Source organism: Sparus aurata, chromosome 6 (assembly GCF_900880675.1).
Source record: "Sparus aurata chromosome 6, fSpaAur1.1, whole genome shotgun sequence".
NCBI classification, from domain to species: domain Eukaryota; kingdom Metazoa; phylum Chordata; class Actinopteri; order Spariformes; family Sparidae; genus Sparus; species Sparus aurata.
Window position 1 is genome coordinate 20,030,737 of NC_044192.1, and position 25,772 is coordinate 20,056,508.

Here is a 25,772-nt window from a genome sequence, read left to right on the forward strand (position 1 = left end):
GGTGCATATTTCTCAATTGTGTTATTTTCCATTTTTGCTTTCCCAGTTCCAGATGATAAAGAAAGTTATAGATATTATATACATATATATAGTTTATGTCGGCTGCAGGTAATGTTTCCAAAATTTCCCAATATTTAACATTTCAAAATACATGTTGTTACCTGCTGTACATTACACTCCACGCTCATGCCTGTGTGTCTTGTGTAAATGTCAGTTCAGTGTTCATATCTCAGTGATAGCCCACATACATAACAGAGCTGCTGTGAGGATGGGAACTCTTGTTAACAGTGCAGCGCGGCAGGCCGGTCCCTGACAGCAACCTGGAGAGCCGTCGAGTTATTTTCGGGGCCTATACTTCCGTCATTTTTTATCTCACTGTATAAACGCAGTGGGGGGTCTTTTTTTCTGGTACCCGGGTGTAATACCGGTCGTGTTTCAGCTGGATAATTAAATCAGTGCTTTGCTGGAGCTGGGGAACTTTGTTTCACCCCGAAGCCTGCCTGGATGTTGTCCCTCTGAAATAAGCAGACGTCAGACCTCGCCCGCCCGCCGCTGCTGCTGCTGTTAAAATTTTTATCGCAATCTAATCACAGCATTGTTTTCGGGATTACACTGCCGCTACGTGCACTATGTAGCCAAGTGACTGGCATGCTGGTGGCTAGCTGTTAGACGTTTATCGGCTTTTTTAGTTTTAAACACCGTGCCTTGGCGGAAAGGAGAGGATTTCGTTTTATTTAAGGTAGCATGACAGGATCCAGAGCCGTCGAGCTAGCTAGCTAGCATTAGCACAACAGTTAGCTAGCGTCTTGTTACCGCAATGGGTGGACTGTGGCTTTAATGTTTGTCGCCCGACAAGCATAAATATGTGACTAACTTGCATAATTTCCAGTAGCGACACATTTGTGTTCCACGGTGTTAAATACAGTCAGCAGTTACTAGCTAACATATGGGCTGTGGCAACACAGTGCCTTGCTAACGGGAAGCTAGCATGCTAACCACGTAGACACTATTAGTAGACAATACTTAAAGTCAGCAAACATATTGTCGGTGTCTCGAAACATTTTACCCAAACTGTCTTTCATAGTTGTAATAATAAATACTTAGCAATGAGCTATATGTGCCTAGAATGTGAGTTAGCTGCTTGAAAAAAGTTGATGAAGCCTAGCACATTCATTGTGTTACGAGCCAAAATGCACTTTGTCCTGTGTGCTTAAAATGTTGTTTCAACTTCCCTCTTTTGAACCAGAAAGGGTTTATTTTACAATATTTTGCTAATATAATCACTGATGAAAGAGAAAACGAATGTCCCCTCGTTATTGTATTAGTCATTGTACATGTTTGTGCTTTCAATGTCCTGCATTGTAAATGTGATGTTGGAAAATGTCTCCTCCTGTTTGCAGGTCATTTGAGGATGAATGAGCAGGAGAGTGGGGTGGTCTCCTTTGATGAGTATGTGCGGCAGAAAGCCCGCACTGTACCTCAGCACAGGATGAAAGAGTTCCTGGAGTCTCTTGCCAAGGGCCCAGAGGTGCTGCAGGAGTTCAGCCAGCAGGGAGGGGCAGTGGCCACCACCACAGCCATGGTGTACCAGCAGCAAGGCACCAACTGCATCTACACAGACAGCACTGAGGTGGCTGGCTCTCTCCTGGAGCTGGCTTGTCCGGTAAGAGCAAGTCACTACTCATCCCTTATCCCCTTTCTTTTCCCTCTCTTTTTGTTTAGTGATTGAATTATATTAATGGTGCTGTTAAATGTCAGGCAATCTGCTGTGCTTCATATATATGTTTTATGGCAGGTACAGGTGACCTCGTCAGACATTTCACCTCATATGTCTGTGCATCAAGAGTCAGAACAGCAGCTTCAAGTGCAGGTTAGTTTATACTCTGGGTAGACTGATTATCGTCTGGGACCGATCATCGGTACCGATACTCAGTATTTTCCGATTGTTGATCAAATAAACTAATTAGAAAATGTGCAAATTTTGGTTCTGATGGAACTGCTTCTTACACAATGTCTCACTTATAGTAGCTAAGCAGTGATGGTAAAGGCCAGCTAAGGAGTCGGCCAAAGATTCTAACAGGTTGCCGTTGCTGTAAAAAAACAACTCTCACTAAGCAACATTGAACTTCTACAGCATCTATTTCTGTTAAAACCATCTAACACTGTTGACGTTCATCTGAGTACGGCAAACCAGGCCTTCTCCCGTAGTAGACTGTTGTGCTACAGTGTCAGGAGGTGCCGTGATAGAATCGTGCATGCGCAGTGCAGAGTTTTTTGTTTTGCCATCCCTTCAACCGTTGCTGCATAGAGTCCCTGTTATCTGATTGTCAACACTTCACAATTAATAGCCTATAAACACTGAATAATTTGAAATGTGAATATTGGTCCCAAATATCAGTTTTCAGTCTCGATTGTAATAACAGGTATTGGCCATGTTGGTCGACCCCTAGTTTATATGTCAATGTCAGGCATACTTTAAGTTTAACTTGCTCAAGAATCACTGTCAAAACTCACTTCATTCATCAGTAGCCCTTTTTAGATAGAAAAGGCGGCACATTTGCTCCATGGTAAGGACGGCAATGTGCCGGCCTGTCTTTCTAAAACCGAGGCTTAATATTCCTCCTTTTCCAAAAGCCGCCACTGAGGTAGGCGTAAACATGTGACGTGACGTGAAGCTCGAAGTTGGGCTGTGAACCGTGACAACACATTTGTCTTCAAAATAAGAGCTTTACATTGCACCCCATTGGAGTTTAGAACTGGGTTCTTAGCAGGGGGCTTTTAATTTGAAACCGTCCTTCGCTTGCCGACACAGCAGCAAGCGGACACAACCAAACAGCTACAGAGACCGAGGAGATGCAACTCCTGGATCTCAGCGGCTGTCCAGTTGCTCATCTTAATGTCCGCAGATGACGTGATGGACTGACTGCTGTGATCAGCTGTTTCTTGGTTTTAAAACTTCCCGGCTGTGAGTCGCACTACAGTACAGGTCATCGACACCTCCGCCCATCTCATGCAGGGGCCGGCACATTGACGCCTCGTTTTTAGATGGCAGGCGAGGCGGCAATAAGTGTACCCTCCGAGGCGGAAAATCGGCGAACCAAAACAGACACCCAATTTGCCGCCCTCTGTCTAAAACTGCGGACCGAGCCGCCAAAAGGACGGGCAAATTGGCGGCTTGGTGCTCTGTCTAAAAATGGCTAATGATTAATGCTAGTTTTCTGGTTAGACATTCGATGTTTAGAGACATAAACTCTGTCATCTCCAACATTCGAGTAGCCCTATACTCTCGATTTCTTATTGCGCATGATGTTTCCCATACAGACCTAACCACAGTGATGGTGTTATTTGTGCTAGTTATTTTGGATTCCTATCCTAAGATATGGTACAACCTTTTCCAAAATGCATTTAGGAAACATGTTCATACCAAAAAACCTAAATGTCTTCCTAACTTGACATCAGATAGGATTTCAGACCTAGGAAGTTTGTATAGTAAACCCCCTGTTCTTTATTGTATTTTCATTCTCTCCCTCTGTGCCAGGTTCAGATTGAGGAGCAACATGGCCAAGCAGTTGGGCAGGTTCTTCAGGTGGCCTCCCCCTCTCAACAGGACCTGCAGGGAATCTCAGCAGCCCAGCTTGTCCAGCAGGGAGAGCTCACAGAGGAGCAGCAGCAGCAGGTACAGGATTTATTTAACAGTTACACACATCGAGTGCATCTATGTGACGCACTGTTGTTGGTTTGTGAGTGTCTGCTGTGTTCCACAGATACAGGCACAGTTGGTTGCAGCTGTAGCCGGAGGTCAACAGATCCAGTTGTCAAGTGGCCAACAAATTCAGTTGCAAGGAACGCAGCATATTCAGCTGCCAGGGGGCCAGCAAATTCAACTCCAGGCTGGCCAACAGATTCAGCTACAAGGTGGCCAACAGATTCAGTTACAAGGTGGCCAACAGATTCAACAAATCCAACTACAGGGTGGCCAGCAGATTCAACTTCAGGGTGGCCAGCAGATTCAACTTCAGGGTGGCCAGCACATTCAACTACAGGGTGGCCAGCAGATTCAACTACAGGGTGGCCAGCAGATTCAACTACAGGGTGGCCAGCAGTTTCAACTACAGGGTGGCCAGCAGATTCAACTACCAGGGGGCCAACAGATCCAGATTCAGACCATAGAGGCCATGTCTCCACAGCAACAGGACTCTCTTAGAGAGGCAGAGAGGAGGTCCGGCACTGTCTCAACTGTTCTCCAACCTGCCAAGAAGCGTAAGGTTGATGTCCCTCTAGCTGTGTCTTATGCCGTTCCACAGGGCCAGCAGGTGGCCACAGTTCTAGCTATCCCTCAAGGGCAGCAGCAAAGCTACGTGTCCCTACGACCAGATTTGCTCACTGTTGACAGTGCCCAACTGTACAGTACTACAGGAACAATCACAGGTCCCACAGGTGAAACCTGGACAATCCCTGTGTACTCCACTCCACAGCAGCAGGGCGTAACTCACATTGCCATACCACAGGAGACATACAGCACAGTGCAGGTTACCACGGCCAACGGTAAGGACAGACTGTCCCCCAGCTCCTCGTCAAGGTCTGTAGACGTGCAGTCGGCCTCTGCTGGGACACAGGAGGAAATAGTACAGACGCTGTTCCCAGCGCAGTTCATGAACGGGAACATTCACATCCCTGTGGCAGTGCAGACTGTTGGAGGGAGTTACAACACCACACAGTCTGTACACATATGGGACCCAAATCAACAGCAGGGCCAGGGAGAAGAGGGACAAGAACAGCAGCTCCATCTGCAGGTTCGACCTCACTTTTCCTTATAGACATACAGTAGAAATAGATCAGTGTATTAAGTGCTGAACTTGTCCCATGCTTTGTACCGTTTCTCCATAGTTCATTGTATAAAATGTTTAAACAAAAAATTGGACCAGACATGCATCCTGTATAGTCGATAAGAAGAATACCTGAAACCCACCAACTGCTACCAAATCTTCAAAAAAAAAATTAAAAACTTCTGAAAGTGATGAAAGTGAAGTGACATGCAACTACATCTTAGTGTTAGAGCTGGTCTGAGCTTTCCGTTTCCTTTTATCAAGTCTTTAGAAAATCACATGAATGATTAATACTTAATTATGCTCTTATCTAGCTGCAATATTATCATTTAATTAATATGCATTTTATCCTCGATTCCCTCTTTCCAAGAAAGCATAACTTTTTTATTTTTCTCGTCTGCAGGGTCACATAGAGACGGAGGCTCATGCTGAACCTCCTGCAGAGATTCTGGTTCCTGTCTGTCTGAAGCCAGAGGAAGGCCTCGAGGTCTGGCGCCTTTGGGCCCAGCGAAAAAATGCTGAGATGAATAAGCAAGAAAAGACTAAGCTGGCACCAATAGGACGTAAGTCAACGAATAGATGTTTGAACCAAAGTTATTATGGTTGATAATAACTAAACTTAAAATTTAAACTGGATGTGATTCCTGGTGTTAGCTGTTTATGTAGTAACATGGATTGACTTTTATTGTACTTGAAACGAAGAAGTAAGCAAGTAAACTTTATAGCACTAAAAGTATTTCTCTCATCTCACCGTGGTTGTGTCCAGGTCGTCAGCCGCTGCGTTTTCAAGAAGACTTGCTGTCTAGCGCCGTAGCTGAGCTGAACTTGGGTCTTGCCCTGATGACGCAGGAAGCACGAGGATCGGAGGAGGAACAATTTGCATCCGATGTTCTATATTATGTTTTCTTGTGTATACAAAAGGTCTGTATCCCCATCCTTTAACTGTGAACCATGCCAAATAGCTTTAAGCTTCTAAGTTACTGTAAGCATTAACATGTATGTTTCTTTTTGTAGTATCTCTGTGAAAATGGACGTGTGGATGATATTTTCTCGGATCCATATTACACACGTTTTTGTGGGTGTTTACACAAAATCCTGGAGGGTTGGAAACCCAGTGTCCATCCTTTAGGTAAGAAGTGATCGACATTTACAGTTGAATTTAGCTTGGTAATTAAAAAATGTAACACATAGCGTGCTGTCATCTTAGGTTATGTCATTCCAAGTCACGTGACAGAGGAGATGCTGTGGGAGTGTAAACAGCTTGGTGCACATTCACCATCCACATTGCTCACAACTCTAATGTATTTCAACACTAAGTGAGTAACCACTTCTTAGGATGACCTGAATCTGTTCTTTTCAATGACAATATATTTGAGATATATTTTAAATGTATCTTTTATTTCTTATCACAGGCATTTCCGCCTGACGACACCTGAACAGCACCTGAAAGTAGCTTTCACAAAGGTCCTGAGGCACACAAGGAAGAACCCCGCGAATGTCAAGGACAAAGCCACCAGTATACGCCTTCTTAAAGGACAAGGTGCACACAGCGGACAGAAAGGTGCTCAATACACTTGGTCACACTACATGACTTTTGAAGTCATCAGATGTTGCTCTGTTCACAATACATGGTCTCACAGTCTTGCACACTACATGACTGGTCTAACATAACCCACACCAGACGTGAAATTAGATTGACACGGTCCAAGCAGTTGTTTGTGCACTGATTAACAGTGATAAAACAAGGGATGAAAAGAAAAGAATATGTGTGAGAAAACGGATAAGGATGCACAGATTATTTTACAGCAAGGATTATTTTTGCAATGAAAATGTGCCTGCTTGTATTGTGGTTAACTAAGGACAACACTGTTACAAACACTGAAAAGCTGTCGGCAAGCTCCTGGATCCCGTCTTTAACCTTTCACATTTGGCGATCGTTGTTCACGGGTGCCCACACTGATTTGCCTCTGATCTGAACTGCAATTTCCAAAAACTTTCAGTTAGTAGGAGATCAGGGATAACATGTAATGTGAACTGGGCTTTTATTCTCATGTGTAAGTTTTGCTGTGAATCAAAGCCTTTCTGTGTGACGTCTGTTTCAGGAACTGATGAAATGTTTGAAGAGCAGATCGAGGATCCTGATAATCCTCTTCGCTGCCCCATCAAACTTTATGACTTTTATCTCTTTAAATGGTGAGTTACACTCCATCACATAAATCCTAGGATATTGAATTCCATTCTTCTATTGAATTCAACTGTATTTGTGTTATTAAAACATATAGGATATAATTAATACAACGTTTGTTCAACCAAACAAACCCTTCTGTTCTCATTCCTTAGAGGGTCACTGAAACTGATCATAATAATTGTTGCAACCCTAATAAATCCTGTGTAATTGGATAATTCCTCTGACATAACTTATTTTTCCTTCTGCAGCCCTCAGAGCGTTAAGGGACGCAACGATGCATATTACATGACTCCGGAGCCCGTCGTCGCGCCCAACAGCCCAATGTGGTACTCTTCTCAGCCCCTCACAAGTCAGCAGGTTGAGCACGTGCTGACCCGCATCATCGTGGTCCGAGAGATTCAGGAGATCATCAGCGCAGGTCCAGACAACATGAGCTAAAGTGAGAGGACTGACTGGACCGATGGGAACTCATTCTGTTGACTATGCAGTATCCATCCGGACTCTAAAAACCTCAATGACCATCTCAAATCAAATGAAACAACTTCTGAAACAATCTTCATCTCACTCTGAGGAGTGTATCATTACAGCAAAGATTTTTTTCTCTTCTTACATATTCTGTTTTCATCTGATGTGGTGGGCTGTTCTTTCTCTTGACTACCTTTTGTAAGCCATTGCCTCTGACCTGAACTGGACTGTAGGGGAGGCTTTTAGTCTCACCACTGCTGGACTGTGATTGACCTCCTGGACTGCAGCTCATCACAAGTGGTAGATATTCCTGTCAGTCTTATCAGTATATGAGGATATTATACCCTTCACTACTTAACCTCAGACCTGTAACCACCTCTTACTTCTCTTCAGGCCAGAGAGTCCCATTATTATATGTCACATCTTACTGGACAATTACAGGGACCACTTCCCACCACATTGTTTTGTATACTGATTGCATTTTGGATCATTTATCAATTTGTTCAAAAGCTGAAAAACTTGTGCCTGTTTTTCAAAAACGACGTCATAATTTATGCTTGTGGATCAACGAGTGAGCCGAACCTCAGATATTCACAAGGTCAAGTGCTATATTGTAGTCGTTCAGGAGATTGGAAACATATTTCTCAGGTCAAAGCTAGTGATTGAAACACCCATCAAGGATATTTGCCAACGTATTCCTGTATGTATAGTAGGTTATTAAACAGGATATGCAGATGGAAACGTCTTTGTTCAGCTAACACAATATTAATCCTTGTATCAAAAGTCATGTCAAGCAATTCAAAAATGACAAGTATTTAACCTGTGTTGTCTGTGGAAATGTTGACATTTGAAATGAGGATTAGTTGTGGGCCTTCTTAAATTGACTTGTGTCACCAACAGCATCCATTAGCCTAGTGGTGCCTCCCTTGAAATGACATGTACGTTTGATTTGAACCGCATTGAAAGAAATAGTTGTGATAAAGTTCTCCTTCTTTTGTTTATTACTAAAATGAGTTGTATGGCACTGTACAGTTATTTTCCACACTGTCTCTTCTGTTTCATCATTATCGCAAAACCTCACAAAAAGTCAACTTTATATAACTCGATATGTCATTTAACTTAAATCGTACACGTTACAGACCAACCGATCCTCAATCTTTTGGGTTGATGACTATTAGAGAGTAAAAACCAGCAATAACAATATTAGCCGATGTACATGCATTTTTACAATAATCCCTAATGTCCTCAAACACACACAAAGTAATGGAGTTGGATATTTTACAGTTTAACAAACTTTATTGTCCAAAATAACATCAGTGCAGTAGTTAAAAATTAGCATTTTCTGTAAAATGGAAATTCTCATCAGTGCATATCGGGCAACTCATACACTTGGACTGGTATATCTGTGATATTCCAATATTGGCTGATAATATCGGATATATCAGTCGGATCTGCACTTTTCTCTCATGTAGCACTCCTTCACAAGCTGAAGAAATTAACAAAAGCAAAGAAAATATGATTTTCAGTCCTTTTTATTAGGAGGAGTTAACTGCAGTCTGTTCAATGTTTGCGAGAAGTATTTCGGCAGGGGGCATGACACGCTGATGTCTGCCTGACTGCTTCCTGGCAGTGTGAGCTGTTGAGCAAGCAGATGAAGTGGAAGATACCGGATCTTGCTCTGTTCCAGTCCAAGCTTTCCCAGCACGCGGTCCGGTAATTTCTGTGAGGCAGAATGAAGAAATTGGTGATTTTACTTATAAAACAAAAAAAAAAAACTAAACTTAAGTAATATACCCAAGTGCAAACAACCAAAACTATTTCCACTTTTGAGGTCTTGCTAAACTGAAGTAGGTTTTTTTTTTAAAGGCACTGTTTGGGATGTCTTTGCAGTAGGTTTGAGGGTCAGTAACACCATGAGAGGTATATTCATACAATAAGATGTAGAAGTGAAGTACAGTATGAGATGCTTGTTGGCTCACGAAGTTCGGGTTAGGTGGTGTGATAGTTAACATTACATTTAAAAAAAGACATATTTGGAAAACAAGGAATCAAACCGACTGCCGCTGAGTGGAGCTGTAACAGCAAAAAATCACAAACTCCAGCTAGTATCTGATGAATCCTGGTTTTAGTTGCACTACCTCAACTGTTGAATCACTGTCTTAATCCCTATTCGCAAGGGACTAGTACCACCTCAGGCCCTCTTGTGTTTTGTAGTAATTGGAGGACGTCTGATCTTAATCCCGCATATTATCTACCATATTTCTGCAAACACTAGTACTTGTAGCTAGTTTTCAAGGCCTGTAGTGCTATATTCCTCATGTACCTATATTTAATACTTTACCTGGGGGGCCAGTTTGCTCCAGTGGGAATATTTGTGGTCACCTAGAAGGGGGCAACCGAGAGCAAATGCCATGTGAACCCTCATCTGGTGCTTCACGCCTGTGGACACATAGAGAGCAGACAAGTAAAAATAGGTGTCCAGTCTTGTTAAAATCAAATTCAACAAAGTGATTTGTGAGTCATTTCCTGTGACAGGTTCCAAAAGAAGGACAATCTCACCAGTAAAGGGCTGGAGCTCCACGAGGCTGCAACCACTGCTGCTGTCCAGGACTCTGTACTTGGTCACTGCAGGGTGGGCCTGCCGATGGGCGCGCACCTTGGTCACACCGTCACCTGCATCATTCATTTTGAAAATAGGACTTAGAGCCATCTGGAATTAAAAAAGAAAAAAAAAAAAAGTTATGAGGTTGGAGAAACTATACGAATAGTCTCATAACACCTAAATTACCAACTAAATACTAGTTACCTTGTAGTGTGGCTGTGAGCCTGTGACCTCTCGCTCTATGATGGGAATGTCAATCACTCCCTCAGATGGAACAGGTACACCAACTGTGATGACCCTGAGGAGGAAAATGTAATGCATGGATATTAGTTGGAGCATGTAACGTGACGATAAGGACGTACAAACGTCTTTTTAACCACGTTGTCTACTGTCCTTGTGCCACGTCTTACCAGTACTTTCTCTGAACTTGGTTATTTCTGTGAAGGCTGAGTATGTGCTCCACTACTTCTTCCCTCCTGGCCAGCAGGAGAGCTCCCGCTGCTTCCTTTTCCAGTCCCAGACAGGGAAGCAGCTCAGAATACGACTTCATCTTCATCCCATACATCATTTTAGAGAGAACAGGAAGCACCGAGGAGATGGACGTGACCACAGAGTCATCTGAGAGACAGCAAAAGCAAATGTATTCAGGTGCAGGTAATCCAGCACATCCTGACATTTCTGACCTTATCCAATAATGTTATTTCTTGCTGTAGTGCTGCAGCCTGTTGGAATACGACAATATACGTAGTAACTATTATTGGACTAGAGCCTTGCTAATAAATCAGCAAACTAATTTTATTGGCCAATATTAAATCATCTGTACATTCAGTATGTTGGCACTGTAAAAAGAAAGTAAGGTCTGCCATCTAAGACTTCTTTCAGTGGCCATTAACAAATATGGAAACATATCCATCACAATTCCTCAGTCAAAGGTCCAACCAAGAGTCTGAAAGACAAAGATATTTAATTTTCACTAAACCGAGAAAAGCTGACACAACTAATCAGTTGTTCATCAGCAACAATAATCAAATGTGTGGGTTTTCTGCTGTACTCTTCTGAACAGTTGTTTCTCGTGGTATTGTAAATTGATATTTTCAAGATATTGAATCGAAATAGACATTTATGTATTGCGACAACACAAGTTGAATATCTGTGCTGTAGAGACTGTGGGTTGGACAAAAGACATTTGGTTCTAGGAGCTTGTGATGGGCTTTTTCTTAAACATTTAACTGATCGATTTTTCAATTTAAAAAAAAGATAGATCACCACATTAGTCAATGACAAAAGCTATCGTCAGATGTGGTCCTAAACCAAGACATAAGGAAATCCTTAACATTGATGAAGCTGGAACCAGAGTATGGCATTTTACTTGAATAATGAAAAAAATTAACGAATGCATTAATCGAACACCTTTACGTGAATCAACTAATTGATTAATCACCTAATCAGACACATAGATGACCAAACATTATGCCTAGTTATTTATGATAACATTATTGCACACATCCTTCTCTGTTTTTACTGTAACTTATAATTGAATCAAAGTATATCTGTACTGCTGACTGTCTTCAGTCAGTCTGTCCTGTTGGTTTACCTCGGACAGGAACACCATAGGGCTTATTAATGACCACCACATCTTTATCCTGGTACAGCACGCTTCGGTGGAGGTGTTTGGCCAGCACGTTAGGATGGACCTTCTGCAGCTGCAGACTGAACCGTTTCAGCTCCGTCACCCTCTTCTGCTGAGCGGACACAGGAGGCTCCGCCGCCGCTGGCCTCTCCCTCTCCTGCTGAACCTTCCGGGCCAGATCGATGGCTCTCAGCCGGGGCTTCTCTCCCGTGTCGGTGCCCGGAGCTTGTTTGGGTGCGGTGGACTGACCCCTGCTGAGGGACGGTGCTGTCCCCGGAGCCCGCCGGCAGTTTGTCCGCTGTGTGACCCGAGAGAAGACGGTGTTCAGACCGGAGCTCCAGTCACTACACACAAATTTTCTACAACTGTTCATTGTGGTGTGTCAGATCGTTCATAGCAACTCGGATATATAAACACAAACGGTAGAGGACGCATGGTCGCCATTAAAGTACTTCCGGGCCGCACCTTTCAGAGTAAAATGTACGAGTGTTATTTTCCACGCAGCAATTAAAGCGTCAAAATACAATAATAGAAATAATCTTAAGATTTAATACTGGTTTTGCTGAAACACACACGCTTTTAGTCAAATGGGTGCCATTTTCGGTGGGTTTGCATCTTATTAGACATGACAAAAACCATGCAAACACATAATACTTTTGTCAAACCGCCCCAAAAATTACGCTTTCACAATTTATAAGGCAGATAAAATAAATCTGACCAACAAAAACAGTTGCGTAAGACAAAACAGAGGATGTCTACGTGTAGCAACAGCTTCCGGTGGCGGTGTGTCGTCATTTCCTTTTTCTGACAGTAGGTATGCTCGATTGTGTTATAGTCACTGCCCTGTCTGTTGTAGCCACTGAATGTAATGCTGATTGAAAAACACCGCCCACCCGGTCGATGATAAGGGAAACACCGAGTGTATCTTTGTCCCTCCATGTTTCTCTATGGTCGCATTTGTAAATAACACACCACATTGGATTTTACTGTCGATTTTTTTTTTTTTTTTAGAAAATGTGAGCTTTTATCTCTCACCGGGGGCCACAAATGGTATTGCTCATGCATTGACTCGCAGGCGTCATTAAACCATACACGAAGAGGGCCTGGTGAGGACAAGAAGAGGGCAGCCTATTAGTTATTCTTCATTTGCATGAAAAATAAACTCCCTGCAGACATGAAGATCACAGACAGCGTGTTACGAAGTTTCAGGGTTGCCAGAACATATCGTGAAAATGCCGAGAAAGTCAACTGTGTGGACTTCAGCCCAGATGGCGAAAATGCAGTGTCGAGCAGCGACGACGATTGTATTGTGTTATATGACATGCGAGAGGGAAAGTAAGTGTCCAGTATCATAACATTAAATATCTGTGTAATTAACTTTGTGATTAAACACTTGCAGTGCGTTTATGCTTCAGACGTGCGATAATAATGAGCAGTCTCCACACTTTTTCAAATATATTTGAATGATTTGATCCATATTAAGTGTTTATTAACAGACAACACACTGTCATTGTGGTTCGTATTGTCAGCAGATGTTTTACAGTTTTGTTTTCTGCCCTTCTTTAGACATACAAGGACCCTGTTCAGCAAGAAATATGGAGTAGACCTCATCCGCTACACACATGGAGATACACACACAGTGATCTACAGCTCCAACAAGCAAGATGGTAATACTTCAGATCCATCAGTCAACCCTAAACAAGACATGAAATACAATTTTATTTTTATTTTTTTAAACTGAAATAAACATATATGTATATTTTGTCTTGTAGATACCATCCGATACCTGTCACTTATGGACAACAAGTTCATCAGGTATTTCCCAGGTCACACTGCAAGGTGAGTAAACACACCCACATTAACCCGTGTAGTTCATTTTAACCCTAAAAGTGAGCAATTTACTGCCAAGAAGTTATGAAGAGGACAAAATATACACGATCCCCTGTGAGGTGCTTGTTGGATTGTGAAACACCAACAAAGTTGATACTTTCTTATCCTCTAACAATTGTTTGCTGGAGATAATTCCAAGCCCAGTTGCCCTGTAATTAGATTAAATGAGGAAACTACAACTTACGTTTCTATTAAGTTAAGTTCCATCAAAATTGTCACAAAAGTACGTTTTTACATCTTCATCTTTGATGTTGAGTAGGTGTTCGAATCCATCCATTACCCATATGTTATCTAATATCTTATCCTAATATGCTAATACAAATATGAGAACATATATTCATATTTACAGTCAATGAAAGACCGTTTGTCTTATCTGCTTTTTTTTGGTCCTTTTTAACTTCATCTAAACTGATGGTGTTTTCCTTCATGGTTTAAGTTAATCGATTTAATGTGTCCCTCCTTATTTTCTGTAGAGTTATTGCTCTCTCCATGTCACCAGTGGATGACACATTCATCTCAGGCTCGTTGGATAAGACGATCCGGATCTGGGACCTGCGCTCTCAGAACTGTCAAGTGAGTAGTGAACAGGCTGGAAAATGACACTTCCTCTGCTCTCTGGAGGCAACTAATCAAATGTGCAATTACAGATGCTGCTGGAAAATGTTAATGCCTTAGAGCAGGACCTCCCAGATTACTGGCAGCAACTCTATCAGTAATTAGCACATTCCCTATTTTATACTTTTTTATAGTAAACATTTGTCCTGTGTCCACTGGGTGTCACCAGACCTGCTTTATGAACCACTGCATCACAGACAAACACACAAAAGCTCAAACACAGCACTGTAAAATATTATCCTACAAACAAGGACTAAATGGAAAGAGAGATATTAAAATGAACAATGCATGACACAAACACTGGACATCAAAGGTCCTATTTAATGTTCATTTTTTAGGGTGATACTTTTATTTTGGGTGTGTACCAGAAAATTGTTCTATACATGAAAGGGTCCCTGTGGAACTTCTGTGTTGTGTTGGAAGCAGGTTGTTGTCAACAGACTCCATATCTAAACTTACATCGTCTACTGTTAGTCATTGTTAGCAGAGTGGAGAGGCACTGAGACAAGGCACTTTGCATAAAGTCACATCCTTTCACAAAGAAATCCACAGTCCAGCAGCAATAAGCAACTTTAAAAAATGGTCCACAGGCGTGTATCGACAACAGAGAATGACATTCTCATTTTTCACGTTACGTTATTATCTGCTCATACATAGTAAAAAAAGGGAATAATACATGCAAATTGCTCCCAATTTTTTACATAAAGCCCCTTTAAAACCTTTATAGTGCCTGTCTCTTCGAGGCCCGCTGTCCGTTGGGACAGCTCGCATAGGCCTGAGCACAAATGGACGAAAGGCTGTGTTAATATTTTCTGTGTGTATAGCATTTGATGCTTTCACAGTATTTATATAGCACATAGACCTGCTTTATAATCAAAAAAGACATGACAGTCTGACTTTTTACCATATGAGACCTTTGATTTGGAAGGTTAAATATGGTGGTTATGTCCAGACTTCCTGTTGCAACTTGACACTCTTTCTCTTTGGATTTATGTGTGTGTTTTTGTGTTTCAGGGTTTGACTAATCCTCTGGGGAAACCTGTCTGTTCCTTTGACCCTGAGGGGCTGATATTTGCTGCAGGCGTGGAATCACAAGCCATTAAATTATATGACCTCCGTGCTTTTGACAAGGTAAAATGCAAATTGGTGTGTGCACATGTATTCATTCATGGCGGAGTCAAACATCTTGCACCTGCTTTAGTGTTTTTTTCTCTCTTATACTTGATCTATAATGTATTTCATCTTTTTGTGAAAAGGGTCCCTTTGCCTCCTTCGAGACAAGGTTTAATCGTGTCTGTGACTGGACTGGACTCAAATTCAGCAACAACGGCAAACAGATTCTCGTCACCACCAATGGAGGGATGATTCGTGTCCTGAATGCTTTCAGCGGAGCAGTGCTGCACACTTTTTCTGTAAGAGACAAACGTGTCGTCTAAAGCCTGCTGAATTACATCCGTCTGTATATTTGTGTAATCACTTGTCTTGTCTTTTCTGATTTTAAGGGCTACAACAACAGTAAAGGGATCTCCCTGGAGGCCTGCTTCACTCCCGACTCACAGTTTGTCATGATAGGTGAGCCTATAGACATCTGTTTTATAGTTTTGTTTCTTCCTGTAAGAGCCATGTTAAAATATTCCCTGTTGTGCAGGCTCGGAGGACGGGAGAGTCCACGTTTGGAGCACTGAGAGTGGGATGAAGGTAGCTGTGCTGGACGGGAAACATCCAGGACCCATCAACACTCTGCAGTTTAACCCCAGATACATGACGTTTGCCAGCGCCTGCACCAACATGGTGAGAACAAATGTGTCACACCGATTTTTCATGTATAGTCTGTGCTATTGGAAAAACTGCTATCAACTTAGTGCTGATGTCTTCTTCTCTTAACAGACATTTTGGCTCCCGTGCGTTGATGAGTTGTAGAGGGATGTTGCCGAAGTGAGTGAAACACATCACAATCGTGCAGTGATGTTGGACCCTTCAAGTGTTCTCCTGCCTGTCATGCCCTCATGAGACCCTCATGGAACCAGTAGTTCATGTTTTTTTATACATACCTTACCTTCAGTGTTTTTAAACACACGTGTGATGCAGCTGTGAAAGCACACATACCTCCTGTTAAAAGTGTGTTTTTAATAGATTTCAGGTACATTACATTCTGTTAATGTTTTTACCCTGTAACTTGATATTTCATTTTTCATCTGACTGATTAATAATCAGTGGTTTTTACTGTGTAAATATTTAATAATAAACGTTTTTTAGACATCTTTTTTACATCCGATAAAAAACGTCATATAAATCTTGATATGCAGCACAATGTCTTGGATGCCTCTATGAAGGCGATAGTTGTGGCCAGAGGCATTAAGACACGATATCTCAAGAACGCTTTGAAGGAATTTCTTCAGATTTGGCCAAACGTCCACTTGGACTTGGATTCTGCTGGTCAAATTACTGTGACCTCACAAAACACATTTTTGTTATTACTCAACAGTCATATAAAGTTGACTTTTTCATCGCTTTTTCTTCCAACCGTCCAAAACTCAAAAGACATTTAGTTTAGTGTCACATAAGATGAAGAAAAGCAGCACATCCTCACAACTGAGAATCTGTAACTATATAAAGTAAGATAACTGTTGATTGATAATGATAATAATAATACATAATTTATTATAAGAATAGTTGTAGATTATTCTCTGCCAGTTAATTTGAGTTATTATTTCAGCCTTATACATTGAGAAAATAACAGCATGCACATCTCAAAACATAAACAACAACAATAATGATATTAATGATAATAACTTTTAATGGATTGGACTTGTATGGCACTCAAAGCGCCTGACAGGGTTCCAGGTTCCATTCATTCACACACAGTCATACTGGTGGTGGTAAACTATGACAGTAGCCACAGCTGCCCTGGGGCAGACTGACGAAAGTGTGGCTGACATTCAGCGCCTACGGCCCCTCCGACCACCACTTCAAACATACAGCAGTCATACACAGTCACACAAACAAGGTGGGTTAAGTGTCTTGCACAAGGACACAACGACCATGGCACAGTTGGCACTGGCAGGGGCCAATTATTTATGTTGCACCTTTTAAAACAGAATTTTAAAAAGTGCTTTGACAGATAAAGCAGAATAAACACTTTGAAGTCAAGCTAAACTCCAGGGAGTCCAGATAAAGGAGAAGGTATTTTAAACCAAGAAGGTAAAAATACACAAACACTAAAAAAGAAGGCCAAGTCACATAAGAGCAATATGAATTGAAAAAAGAAAATAAATATAAAATACATAGAAGTGCATAGGTAGTGAAAAGAATCAACAAAGAAACAAAACTCCAGCATTCACAAATGACTAGTCTTCTTGTTTGTTGTAGGCACAAAACAAGTTTCAGTGAAAGCTGTCATCAACGCTGATGATGGTTTCCAGCTGAAGGCATTTGAAGCTTTATATAGTACCAAGAAATGGGACACATTTGCTCAATAAATCCGCATTTTTACAATTTCTTGAATACAAACGGACACTAGTCTTTTATTCCACGTGACTAAGTGAAGCCGTAAACACAGTGAATAATACTTAGTCTTTATAAATGTGTCTTTTATCGATAATTACAGGATTAGTGTATCGGTGGTTTTCACAACAATGAAGCTTACACAAGCTCACTTAACAGAAGCACACACACAAGTTGACTCTGTCTGTAAACCAATCTGTGAACACACATGCGAGCGTGAGAGGAACGCAGGCGGTTTTAATCAAATTGATGAATGGGTGTTTGTCTTTTTTTACTGTGCACATAAAGTGTGTCTTCCTGAAGTCGAGGAGGGGGGTGGGGGGTTCTTTTGAATAATGTATAGATGCTTGGGTTGTGTATTCACCACTGAATGAATAATGGATGGACCCATCACAGGTAACCTCAAAGGTACACACTTATCTTTCTCTCACCTCCCTCTGTGCGTGTGTGTGCAGTGAAGATGTGCGGAAGGAGGAATAAAGGAAGGTAGTTTAAGCAGCTGGCACTCACATTTGCTAAATTAACACTTTTATCACCCTTACTCACCCCCCACTGCTGTGAAGTGTTCTGATGGTTCTGTTTTTGTCAGTGAGCAGTAATGGAGCCATCAGGACTGACAGAACAGAAGCCATTTGGAGCTCTTTACATCACATGTTGGCTTAAAAAGGGCGTTTATATCTTGCTGTAAGACACGGCACATTGTCATATTTCTGTAACGTACAGATCTTCCTGCCCCATTCTTTCTTTTTCATTAGCTATTAAAGGTAACTTTGCTGATCAAAATGCACAAAAGGTATGAACCACAAATACAGTCTTGGGCGATGTTGAAATGAAGCGGTCAGATTCTCGCTCAGTGTCACATTTCTGTGACCAGGTGGCTGGAATTTGAGATCATGCTCGAGCTTGATCGGCCGCTCTGTGAATGAGTGATAAAATGTCCTTTACATGACCGCACATTAAAACACTGTTCTGACCACTGATGTCAGGAGCGCTGGATTTAAGGGACAGCCTCATCTCCCCACATCACACGCACAGGACAGGGTTGTACAGGACAGTATGTGACCTGGGAGACGCTCCCCCACCGAGACTTTTAAAGTTGTGGTCATCGATGCGCAAAGAGGTTTTAGATCAGTGGTCAGGGTGGCATATCCACTGACAGGCACGTTATTACTCATCAGCCACAGTTCCGCAGATTGTATTTCAAGTTGTTAGGAATCTCCCGAGTCACCCTCAAGGCGTTTATGTCACTGGTGCGCGTGGGTCCATCTGTCTGCCATCAGTGTAGAGGCAGCCTACCTGCTGAGCAAGAAGAGCGAGGACACAGACCTGGACCTGGTCCTTACTTGCATGAGAGGAGTGTGAAGCGACTGCCAAAAGATGTCACACCAGACTGGAATTAACGGTGAGTCTATTTGATTAAAGGACAAGTCTGTAAACTTCATTAGAGCAGGGTGCTTTTGTGTATTACTCAAGTTGTCTCCAGAGTCACTTTAGGTGTTTTTTTTTTTTAACTCTTCTTTTGCACTTTTGAGCTGTTTCATGACATTGAACACATCGTCACAATCCTGCTGATATTCAAGATCAACTTAAAGTGGATGTTGAATGATTCTGGACTATAGGTTACACATTTATAAAACCATAAGCCTTATTATTACTGATTTACAGACATAACACCTGTCTTTAATGTTGTGACACCATTAATGATGATATTTAGCACCTGCAGGCATTTATGGGTAGTTTACCTATATGTGTGTTATGGCATTTGGTAATCGGAGCGTAGGGGGACAGGTTGGCAGAAGCGCACCTCTCTCACCTTTCTCACCTGGTCTTACATCATTTATGAGGCTGCTGTGTTTGGTAACCATGGTGAGAGGTAAGGAGGGAGTGTGATAAGCAGCTGAATCTAGTTTTTAAGTACCAGACTACATTCGTTGGTGTGAAATATTGGGGAAAGGTGAGGTCATATTATCCCTCAGCCTCAAAGTTGTCAGTGGCTCTTTTGTACGTCTGTCCCCTGTCTGAGTCACTTTAGGTGATGATGGCATGACTATCTGGCAGCGGATCAAATTTTCTCCCTGAAGTGGAGTCTCAGGTTCTTACCTAACCCAACTCTGTCTTGCTTGCTTTCAACCCCCCCATCCTCAGTTTTGACTTCTCTGCCTTATATCTGGTTACTTTAGCAACATCTGAGCTGAAAGAGTTTCTGGCCCGAGCAAGAGGAGGTGCCGTTCGAATAATGAAGATAGTCATCAGAAATGGTAAACGTGCACTCAAAGATTTGACACGAGTGGGCTTTTAACTGACTCGTTGTAAAACCCCAGGATGAGATGGGCTGATACGTGTTTTGTCTGCAGAGGAGCTGGTGTTAGATTGGTACAGGGAGCCGGCTCAGAGCTGGGACAAGGATTACGATCAGTTCCTGCTCCCTCTGCTCACGCCTCAGGAGCCCTGCTACATCCTCTACCGCCTGGACTCCCAGAATGCACAGGGATACGAGTGGATCTTCATCGCCTGGTCACCTGACCAGTCACCAGTATGTCTGGAGCGGCTGATTAACATGTTGTGACTGACGACTGATGGTGCCAAATTAATCCTGCAGCCAGATTCTGACAGTTAAATACAAAACAGAAATGATATGACTGAACTGAGCTGAAAATAAGAAAACAAACAGGTGCCTGTGTGAAAACACCAACTGAATTAAATCAACATTAACCCTAACGTCCATAAAATTAAAACTAATGTGGCATTTTAATGTTTTCTTATTTGTGCAAGCAACCAAAAAAAGGTTTAGATTTAGATTTTGCTGCTATTGAAAAAATAATAACAATTACTACAGTTTACAAGTTTAACACCAGTTAATTTGGTTTTATGACTTTTTAAAGGCATAACACAGAATTTGCCTTAAAAATGTTCAACATATTTGTTCTGTCGCAGTGATGAAATATTATTACTTGAGTAATGTTATTTTCTGTGAAACTTGACTGAAACAAATAATGTAGAAAGTGCCATCATAAGAACAGACAAGTTATAAGACATGCTTAAAAAATTACTCAGTATGTTTTTCACAAAGAAATGTTCAAATAAGTGCTCGTGAATATTACCTACACCTCCTCTCACACTGAAAAAACGCAAATATAAGAATATGCGGATATCGCTCAATTCAACGGTTTAACACAAGATGTCTCCTGTTTCAATGAAAAGTCCATTCTCCGTAAGTGCACTGGAGGTTTCAAGTTTCCACAGCACATTATATAAGTTGCAAACTAGATACTGAGCCATGATTCACTAGCTCAGATTTAAGAAATGACCATGTATGTGTGTTAAACTCAGGTTACAGACGGTAAACACAGAGAAAAAATGTCCTCCTTCAGCAGATTAACTTGAAAACAGCTTTTTAAGGCAACAATCAGCAAAACACATTCTTTTGTGGTTCATGGGGCCTTAAAACTTAATTGAAAACGACACAGAAAAAGTACAAATGGTTTATTTTGAAGGGCCGCAGAAACAGTGATAACCATGGTAACTGTTCATCACATCCGCCTCTCTGTCAGGTGAGACAGAAGATGGTGTATGCAGCCACCCGCGCCACGCTGAAGAAAGAGTTCGGAGGAGGTCATATTAAAGATGAAATATTTGGCACAACTGAGGTTGGTAAAATCCCTCCAGGCATGACGACTGATCGGTGAAACTGCCGGGGATTAATCCTGTTTGTGTGCCTGATCTGCAGGATGACCTGTGCTTCCAGGGGTACCTGCGACACATGTCCTCATGCTGCTCCCCGGCTCCACTCACAGCAGCCGAGCAGGAATTACAACGAATTAAAGTCACGGAGGTAAAGTTTTAAACAACCTAAACTGTGAACCACATAGTCAATGTCATATGTTCATCACATGTACTCATCCTGTATATTTCTACTTCTCTCCTGTAGGATAAAGTCGTATGGGTATGTAGATTTCGCTCCTAATGCAAATTCAACTGTGAGTGTATGAAGGACAGATTTAAAACTGTCTCATGTCCACAGGATGAGCGTAGACGAATTGGGACTCCAACAGCACGAGCGAGGGTTTGTTATCATCTGTTCGACTCCCTGATGCTTAATTTTTTCTGTCATGTGTTGTGACCTATCAGCCCTGAGATTTGTTTCCATCCTGTAGGTTACGATGGAGTTTGGCTTAGACAAAAGGGCACAGACTCTTCAAGGTCTTGCTTTCCCGTTACAAGAAGAAGCCAAACGAGCTCTGCAGCAACTGAAGCAGAGACGCATCAACTACATCCAGCTGGTGAGCCCGGATAGAAAACCTTTATCACTGATTACACAGCGTGCAACGTATAGTCATTGAAAATAAAAATAAAAACATGCTGTTGGGATCTATTTTTGAAACAAACTGTGTGTTAGTGTTGTCAGTGAAATGGGCTCTGCATGACTTGTCCTGTGAACAAAGCTTGTTTGTGTGTGTTGTGTCGCAGAGGCTGGATGTAGAGAAAGAGACCATTGAGCTGGTTCACACCAAACCTACAGAGACCCAGGAGCTTCCCTACAGGATTCCCACAGACTCACCCAGATACCACTTCTTCATCTTCAAGCATTCCCACCAGGGTCAGCTGCAGGAGGCACTGGGTCAGTACGCAGTCTCAATAAACTCTAATTTGATTCTTCCATTTTCTATTTTCAAGAAACTGAGGGGGCTCCACATGCAGAAATGATGACGTACTCGAAGTCAATTGAATTTGTTTTTTTCAAAAGGCTTTCATTCAGTACAATTGTTCCACCTTTAACGTCACATTCCATGACACCGTGTGATGTCTTGACCCCGAGCTTAGAGTTACACTAATCAATATTCTTACGTATGATTTCCATGAATTACCAAAGGATCAAGAGTGTAATGTAATAGGCATCAGGGACGGACCCACACAAGTTTGTACTCATCTCTAGAATAGAAAAGATTTATTTATAATATATTAAAATATGTATATATGAGAAAACAACACACTAATAAGCAATGTAATTAACAACACATTCCAAATAAACAACATAGATAAATAAATATAAAAATGTACCAGTCCAACCCATTGCTGTACTTGTGTCAGTGCCCATCATACACAGAGAATAACCTCTGTGTTCGTCCTCATCAGTACGCCTCACATTCTTGAGAAAAACTAGGCCTCTTCTGGGACATCGGCCACTTTGGGAAATAATGTATTCCTTGAACAGTTCTGCTTGAGTTCTTCACCGATCAGCATCTTTCAGCTCTTTGTTTTGTCCATAGTTCACATTTTTGGTTCCTATTCACCGCTCTCTTCAACATCATTTCAAGCAGCAGTGTAAGAATCAGGATCAGAAATACTTTAATGATTCCTCCAGGGTGAAGTTGGTATGTTACAGTCGAATATAAGATAGAGAGGATCATAAGACTTAAGAGTAAGTACAAATAAAATATACAAGTGATAAATATGCTTTAAAAACTGTTAAAAAGGTTAAATATTATTATATTACGATATGTGACAACTGTGTATGTATTTACACTTACAAATAGAATTGCAACTAGAAATAGAGATGTAAGATATGCGCCTCGTAGTCCACTATAATTACAGTGTAGATTATGTAGAAGTCTTAATAAATGCTACGGACAACAATGTGATATTTCACATGATGCTGCACAGAAAAAATGCACAATTAAGTTGAATAGCCATATTATGGCATAAACCTGTTTTCAGTGACAAACCATCTGTACACCACCTGGCCAGCACCAGAAAAATGTGCGATTAGCAAGCAAGCTCAAGAACCAGGTATTTCCCTCAGGAGTTGGTGGAGACCAAAACAGAGCTAAAAGAGAGAGAATACTGGACCTTTGTTCATCAGGTGGACACAAGAATAGATTCAAATGACTGATAATGTTGCTGATGATCACCTGTGTGCCACATTAAAGTACCTATTAAAACTGATTATGTGCATTTTGTCTGAGATAATGTTTCTGCTCTAAATTATTATTTTTTTAATAATGTTTCTTTCCAATTAATTGATATACACATATATACATGTACACATTTTTTGTTATTACCCTCTTAATTTTCTGACTCGTCTTTTCTTGGCCTTTGGTGTTTATAGTTTTGATGTTTTGTCTTTGTAAGGTATGTCTTGTCTTATAGCTATGTGGTTAAATGAAAATAAACATACTATTCATAATAATAATAATAATAGTGATAATAATAATAATAATAATAGTAATAATAATGATAATAATAGTAAGCTTAATTGATGACACCTCTGTTGGAGGATAGTCTGTTGTTCTGCCAACATGTGATGTAGGATATAGTTTAGAGAGGGAGGTTGTAGTTGTGAGTTTAGCTTCCGAACCATTATCTTTATGGCATAGCTGATGTTTCATCTGATCCAGTGAAGCAGCAAATATCCACTGCTTAAGTGATGACTTTATATCTCTTCCAGTGTTCATATACTCGATGCCTGGGTACACCTGTAGTATCAAAGAACGGATGTTGTATTCCAGCTGTAAGAACAGACTACTGGACGAGGTGGAGAGAGACTACCAGCTGGAGGTCACCAAAAAGGTACAAATGACCCAAATCACATACAAGTACAATAACAATCACACTCAAATCATTTAAAATCAATTTTTATGTTACTGTTGGAAGAGAGCAGTCATTAGTCTGTGCATTATTCTGTGTGTAGATGGAGATAGACAGCGGTGATGGGCTGACAGAAGACTTCCTGTACGAGGAGGTCCACCCAATGGAGCACACCTTGAAACAGGCCTTCGCCAAACCTCGCGGACCAGGAGGGAAGAGGGGCAACAAACGCCTCATCAAGGGTGCAGGGGAGAACGGGGAAGACAGTTAGACATTATAAACACACAAGACATTATACACAAGCAGACATGCAAACCAACACGATATCTATGAATTGACTTGTTATTTGACTGTTTTTAGCTTCTAGACATTTCTTCTTTTTACTGGCAGACATAGATTTCACAATGAAAAACAAAATAGATCCACCAGAAAGCAGAATTCATGTTCATTCATCCCCTTTCCTCTAACATAAGCATAGAGACGTAATCATTTTAGTTGGTTTGTGCTATAGGCCTGAGCTTGGTAAACTCATAAATATAAAGGAAACTAGTAAAAGAAAAAAAAAACATTTACATTTTAAATGAGGTAATAATACAAACTGAGTAAACAAGATGTTCTCAGAGTAAAATAAGGGCCCAGAACACTGTTTGAAGCTAAAAAGGTGTCAGGGTCTGTCAAAAAAATATACATGAAAACATGTTGTCCTGTTAGGTCCATTTGTTTATTCAGTCGTGAAAACAAAGAGATGTTTTCTTAATTTGTTTCAGCATAAAATAAATCAGTCAATGAAGTACACAAGTACACGCAAATCTCTCACCAAAATGCAACCTAGGCTTCTTTTGTGAATGTATATGAGTCAAACCTTCGTGTAAAAGCATAATTACGACGAAAGAGGCACTTCTAAGATTTACCGTGCTACAGTGCTACAGGCACTCTAACGCTAGCATCAAAATGGCTATTTTTAAAAAATTAAAAAGGCTCGACACAACATGAAACTTTGCTCATAGTATCACCAGGGTCTCTACACATGAACATGAGCATTGAAAACATTGTTTGCGTACACAGAGTTTACTAAAAAGAGAGTTTTTGGACAACGCACATAAGCAGATGTTTACTCTGCTCGCTGCCATCCTGCCAGTGAGAAGAATCGATCTCCGAATGCACCATAACATGGAGGACAGTTAAGGTGGACCGCTCCTAAAGCTTAGTTCCATATAAATGCACGGATAATTCGTTGTTTTGGCGTTAGTGAAAAAAGATATTGACCTTGAAGTTGAAAAGGAGCCTCAAATAAGAAACAATACTAAAATCAAAAGCCGGAAAAGTCACATGAGATATCGTGTTGCGTTGTTGCCGGAGACAGTAACGGTCCACCTTAACTCTCCTCTAGGTTACGTTGCATTCTGAGATCGATACTTCTCGGCTGCCATGACGACTGGGAGCGGAACAAGGTGAGTTGTTAGAAAA

At 41.3% G+C, this 25,772-nt stretch overlaps 3 protein-coding genes across 9 annotated transcripts; 2 read left to right on the forward strand and 1 right to left on the reverse strand.

Moving 5' to 3' along the window:
• The first annotated feature begins 250 nt into the window (after positions 1-250).
• On the forward strand, positions 251-8,521 carry qrich1 (glutamine-rich 1). 5 transcript variants are annotated; one of them, XM_030419345.1, is made up of 12 exons: positions 252-739; positions 1,401-1,663; positions 1,802-1,870; positions 3,539-3,676; positions 3,765-4,793; positions 5,230-5,389; positions 5,593-5,747; positions 5,841-5,955; positions 6,034-6,142; positions 6,239-6,387; positions 6,929-7,019; positions 7,263-8,521. In XM_030419345.1, exons 2-12 carry the CDS (start codon positions 1,412-1,414, stop codon positions 7,450-7,452), a joined length of 2,457 nt encoding a protein of 818 aa, XP_030275205.1. In that variant the 5' UTR covers positions 252-739; positions 1,401-1,411; the 3' UTR covers positions 7,453-8,521. The 5 variants fall into 5 exon arrangements, with proteins under 5 accessions (XP_030275207.1, XP_030275205.1, XP_030275202.1 ...); XM_030419342.1 differs by having other exon boundaries at positions 253-739; positions 1,796-1,870; XM_030419343.1 differs by lacking the exon at positions 252-739 and adding an exon at positions 746-865 and having other exon boundaries at positions 1,796-1,870.
• A 232-nt stretch (positions 8,522-8,753) lies between these two features.
• rpusd4 (RNA pseudouridine synthase D4) lies at positions 8,754-12,413 on the reverse strand. Its single transcript, XM_030419378.1, has 6 exons — positions 11,676-12,413; positions 10,492-10,699; positions 10,286-10,379; positions 10,039-10,189; positions 9,821-9,918; positions 8,754-9,199 (listed from the first exon to the last, which is right to left on the reverse strand). Exons 1-6 carry the CDS (start codon positions 12,082-12,084, stop codon positions 9,002-9,004), a joined length of 1,158 nt encoding a protein of 385 aa, XP_030275238.1. The 5' UTR covers positions 12,085-12,413; the 3' UTR covers positions 8,754-9,001.
• A 93-nt stretch (positions 12,414-12,506) lies between these two features.
• On the forward strand, positions 12,507-25,533 carry twf2b (twinfilin actin-binding protein 2b). Of its 3 annotated transcripts, XM_030419382.1 has the most exons (17): positions 12,507-13,046; positions 13,278-13,378; positions 13,484-13,550; positions 14,075-14,174; positions 15,231-15,347; positions 15,473-15,628; positions 15,719-15,788; positions 15,865-16,007; positions 20,080-20,253; positions 21,272-21,367; positions 21,448-21,552; positions 21,649-21,663; positions 21,742-21,783; positions 21,875-22,000; positions 22,188-22,338; positions 24,166-24,287; positions 24,409-25,277. In XM_030419382.1, exons 1-17 carry the CDS (start codon positions 12,862-12,864, stop codon positions 24,574-24,576), a joined length of 1,938 nt encoding a protein of 645 aa, XP_030275242.1. In that variant the 5' UTR covers positions 12,507-12,861; the 3' UTR covers positions 24,577-25,277. The 3 variants fall into 3 exon arrangements, with proteins under 3 accessions (XP_030275242.1, XP_030275241.1, XP_030275240.1); XM_030419380.1 differs by lacking the exons at positions 12,507-13,046; positions 13,278-13,378; positions 13,484-13,550; ... (3 more) ...; positions 15,719-15,788; positions 15,865-16,007 and adding exons at positions 18,839-19,122; positions 19,901-19,978 and having other exon boundaries at positions 20,075-20,253; positions 24,409-25,533; XM_030419381.1 differs by lacking the exons at positions 20,080-20,253; positions 21,272-21,367; positions 21,448-21,552; ... (4 more) ...; positions 24,166-24,287; positions 24,409-25,277 and adding an exon at positions 16,104-16,484 and having other exon boundaries at positions 12,616-13,046.
• The last annotated feature ends 239 nt before the right edge of the window (positions 25,534-25,772 follow it).

What these genes read in the sequence shown, in the direction of transcription:
- qrich1 (XM_030419342.1), top strand. Translation starts at nt 1,412, where the DNA reads ATGAATGAGCAGGAGAGTGGGGTGGTCTCCTTTGATGAGTATGTGCGG. An exon ending in ACCCAGTGTCCATCCTTTAG is followed by an intron (nt 5,956 to 6,033) that starts GTAAGAAGTGAT and finishes CTGTCATCTTAG; the next exon opens with GTTATGTCATTCCAAGTCAC. An exon ending in GACTTTTATCTCTTTAAATG is followed by an intron (nt 7,020 to 7,262) that starts GTGAGTTACACT and finishes TTCCTTCTGCAG; the next exon opens with CCCTCAGAGCGTTAAGGGAC.
- rpusd4 (XM_030419378.1), bottom strand. Translation starts at nt 12,084, where the DNA reads ATGAACAGTTGTAGAAAATTTGTGTGTAGTGACTGGAGCTCCGGTCTG. An exon ending in GCTCACAGCCACACTACAAG is followed by an intron (nt 10,190 to 10,285) that starts GTAACTAGTATT and finishes TTTTAATTCCAG; the next exon opens with ATGGCTCTAAGTCCTATTTT. An exon ending in GGAGCTCCAGCCCTTTACTG is followed by an intron (nt 9,919 to 10,038) that starts GTGAGATTGTCC and finishes ATGTGTCCACAG; the next exon opens with GCGTGAAGCACCAGATGAGG.
- twf2b (XM_030419382.1), top strand. Translation starts at nt 12,862, where the DNA reads ATGAAAAATAAACTCCCTGCAGACATGAAGATCACAGACAGCGTGTTA. An exon ending in GGTCACCTGACCAGTCACCA is followed by an intron (nt 20,254 to 21,271) that starts GTATGTCTGGAG and finishes CCTCTCTGTCAG; the next exon opens with GTGAGACAGAAGATGGTGTA. An exon ending in CTCCAACAGCACGAGCGAGG is followed by an intron (nt 21,784 to 21,874) that starts GTTTGTTATCAT and finishes TCCATCCTGTAG; the next exon opens with GTTACGATGGAGTTTGGCTT.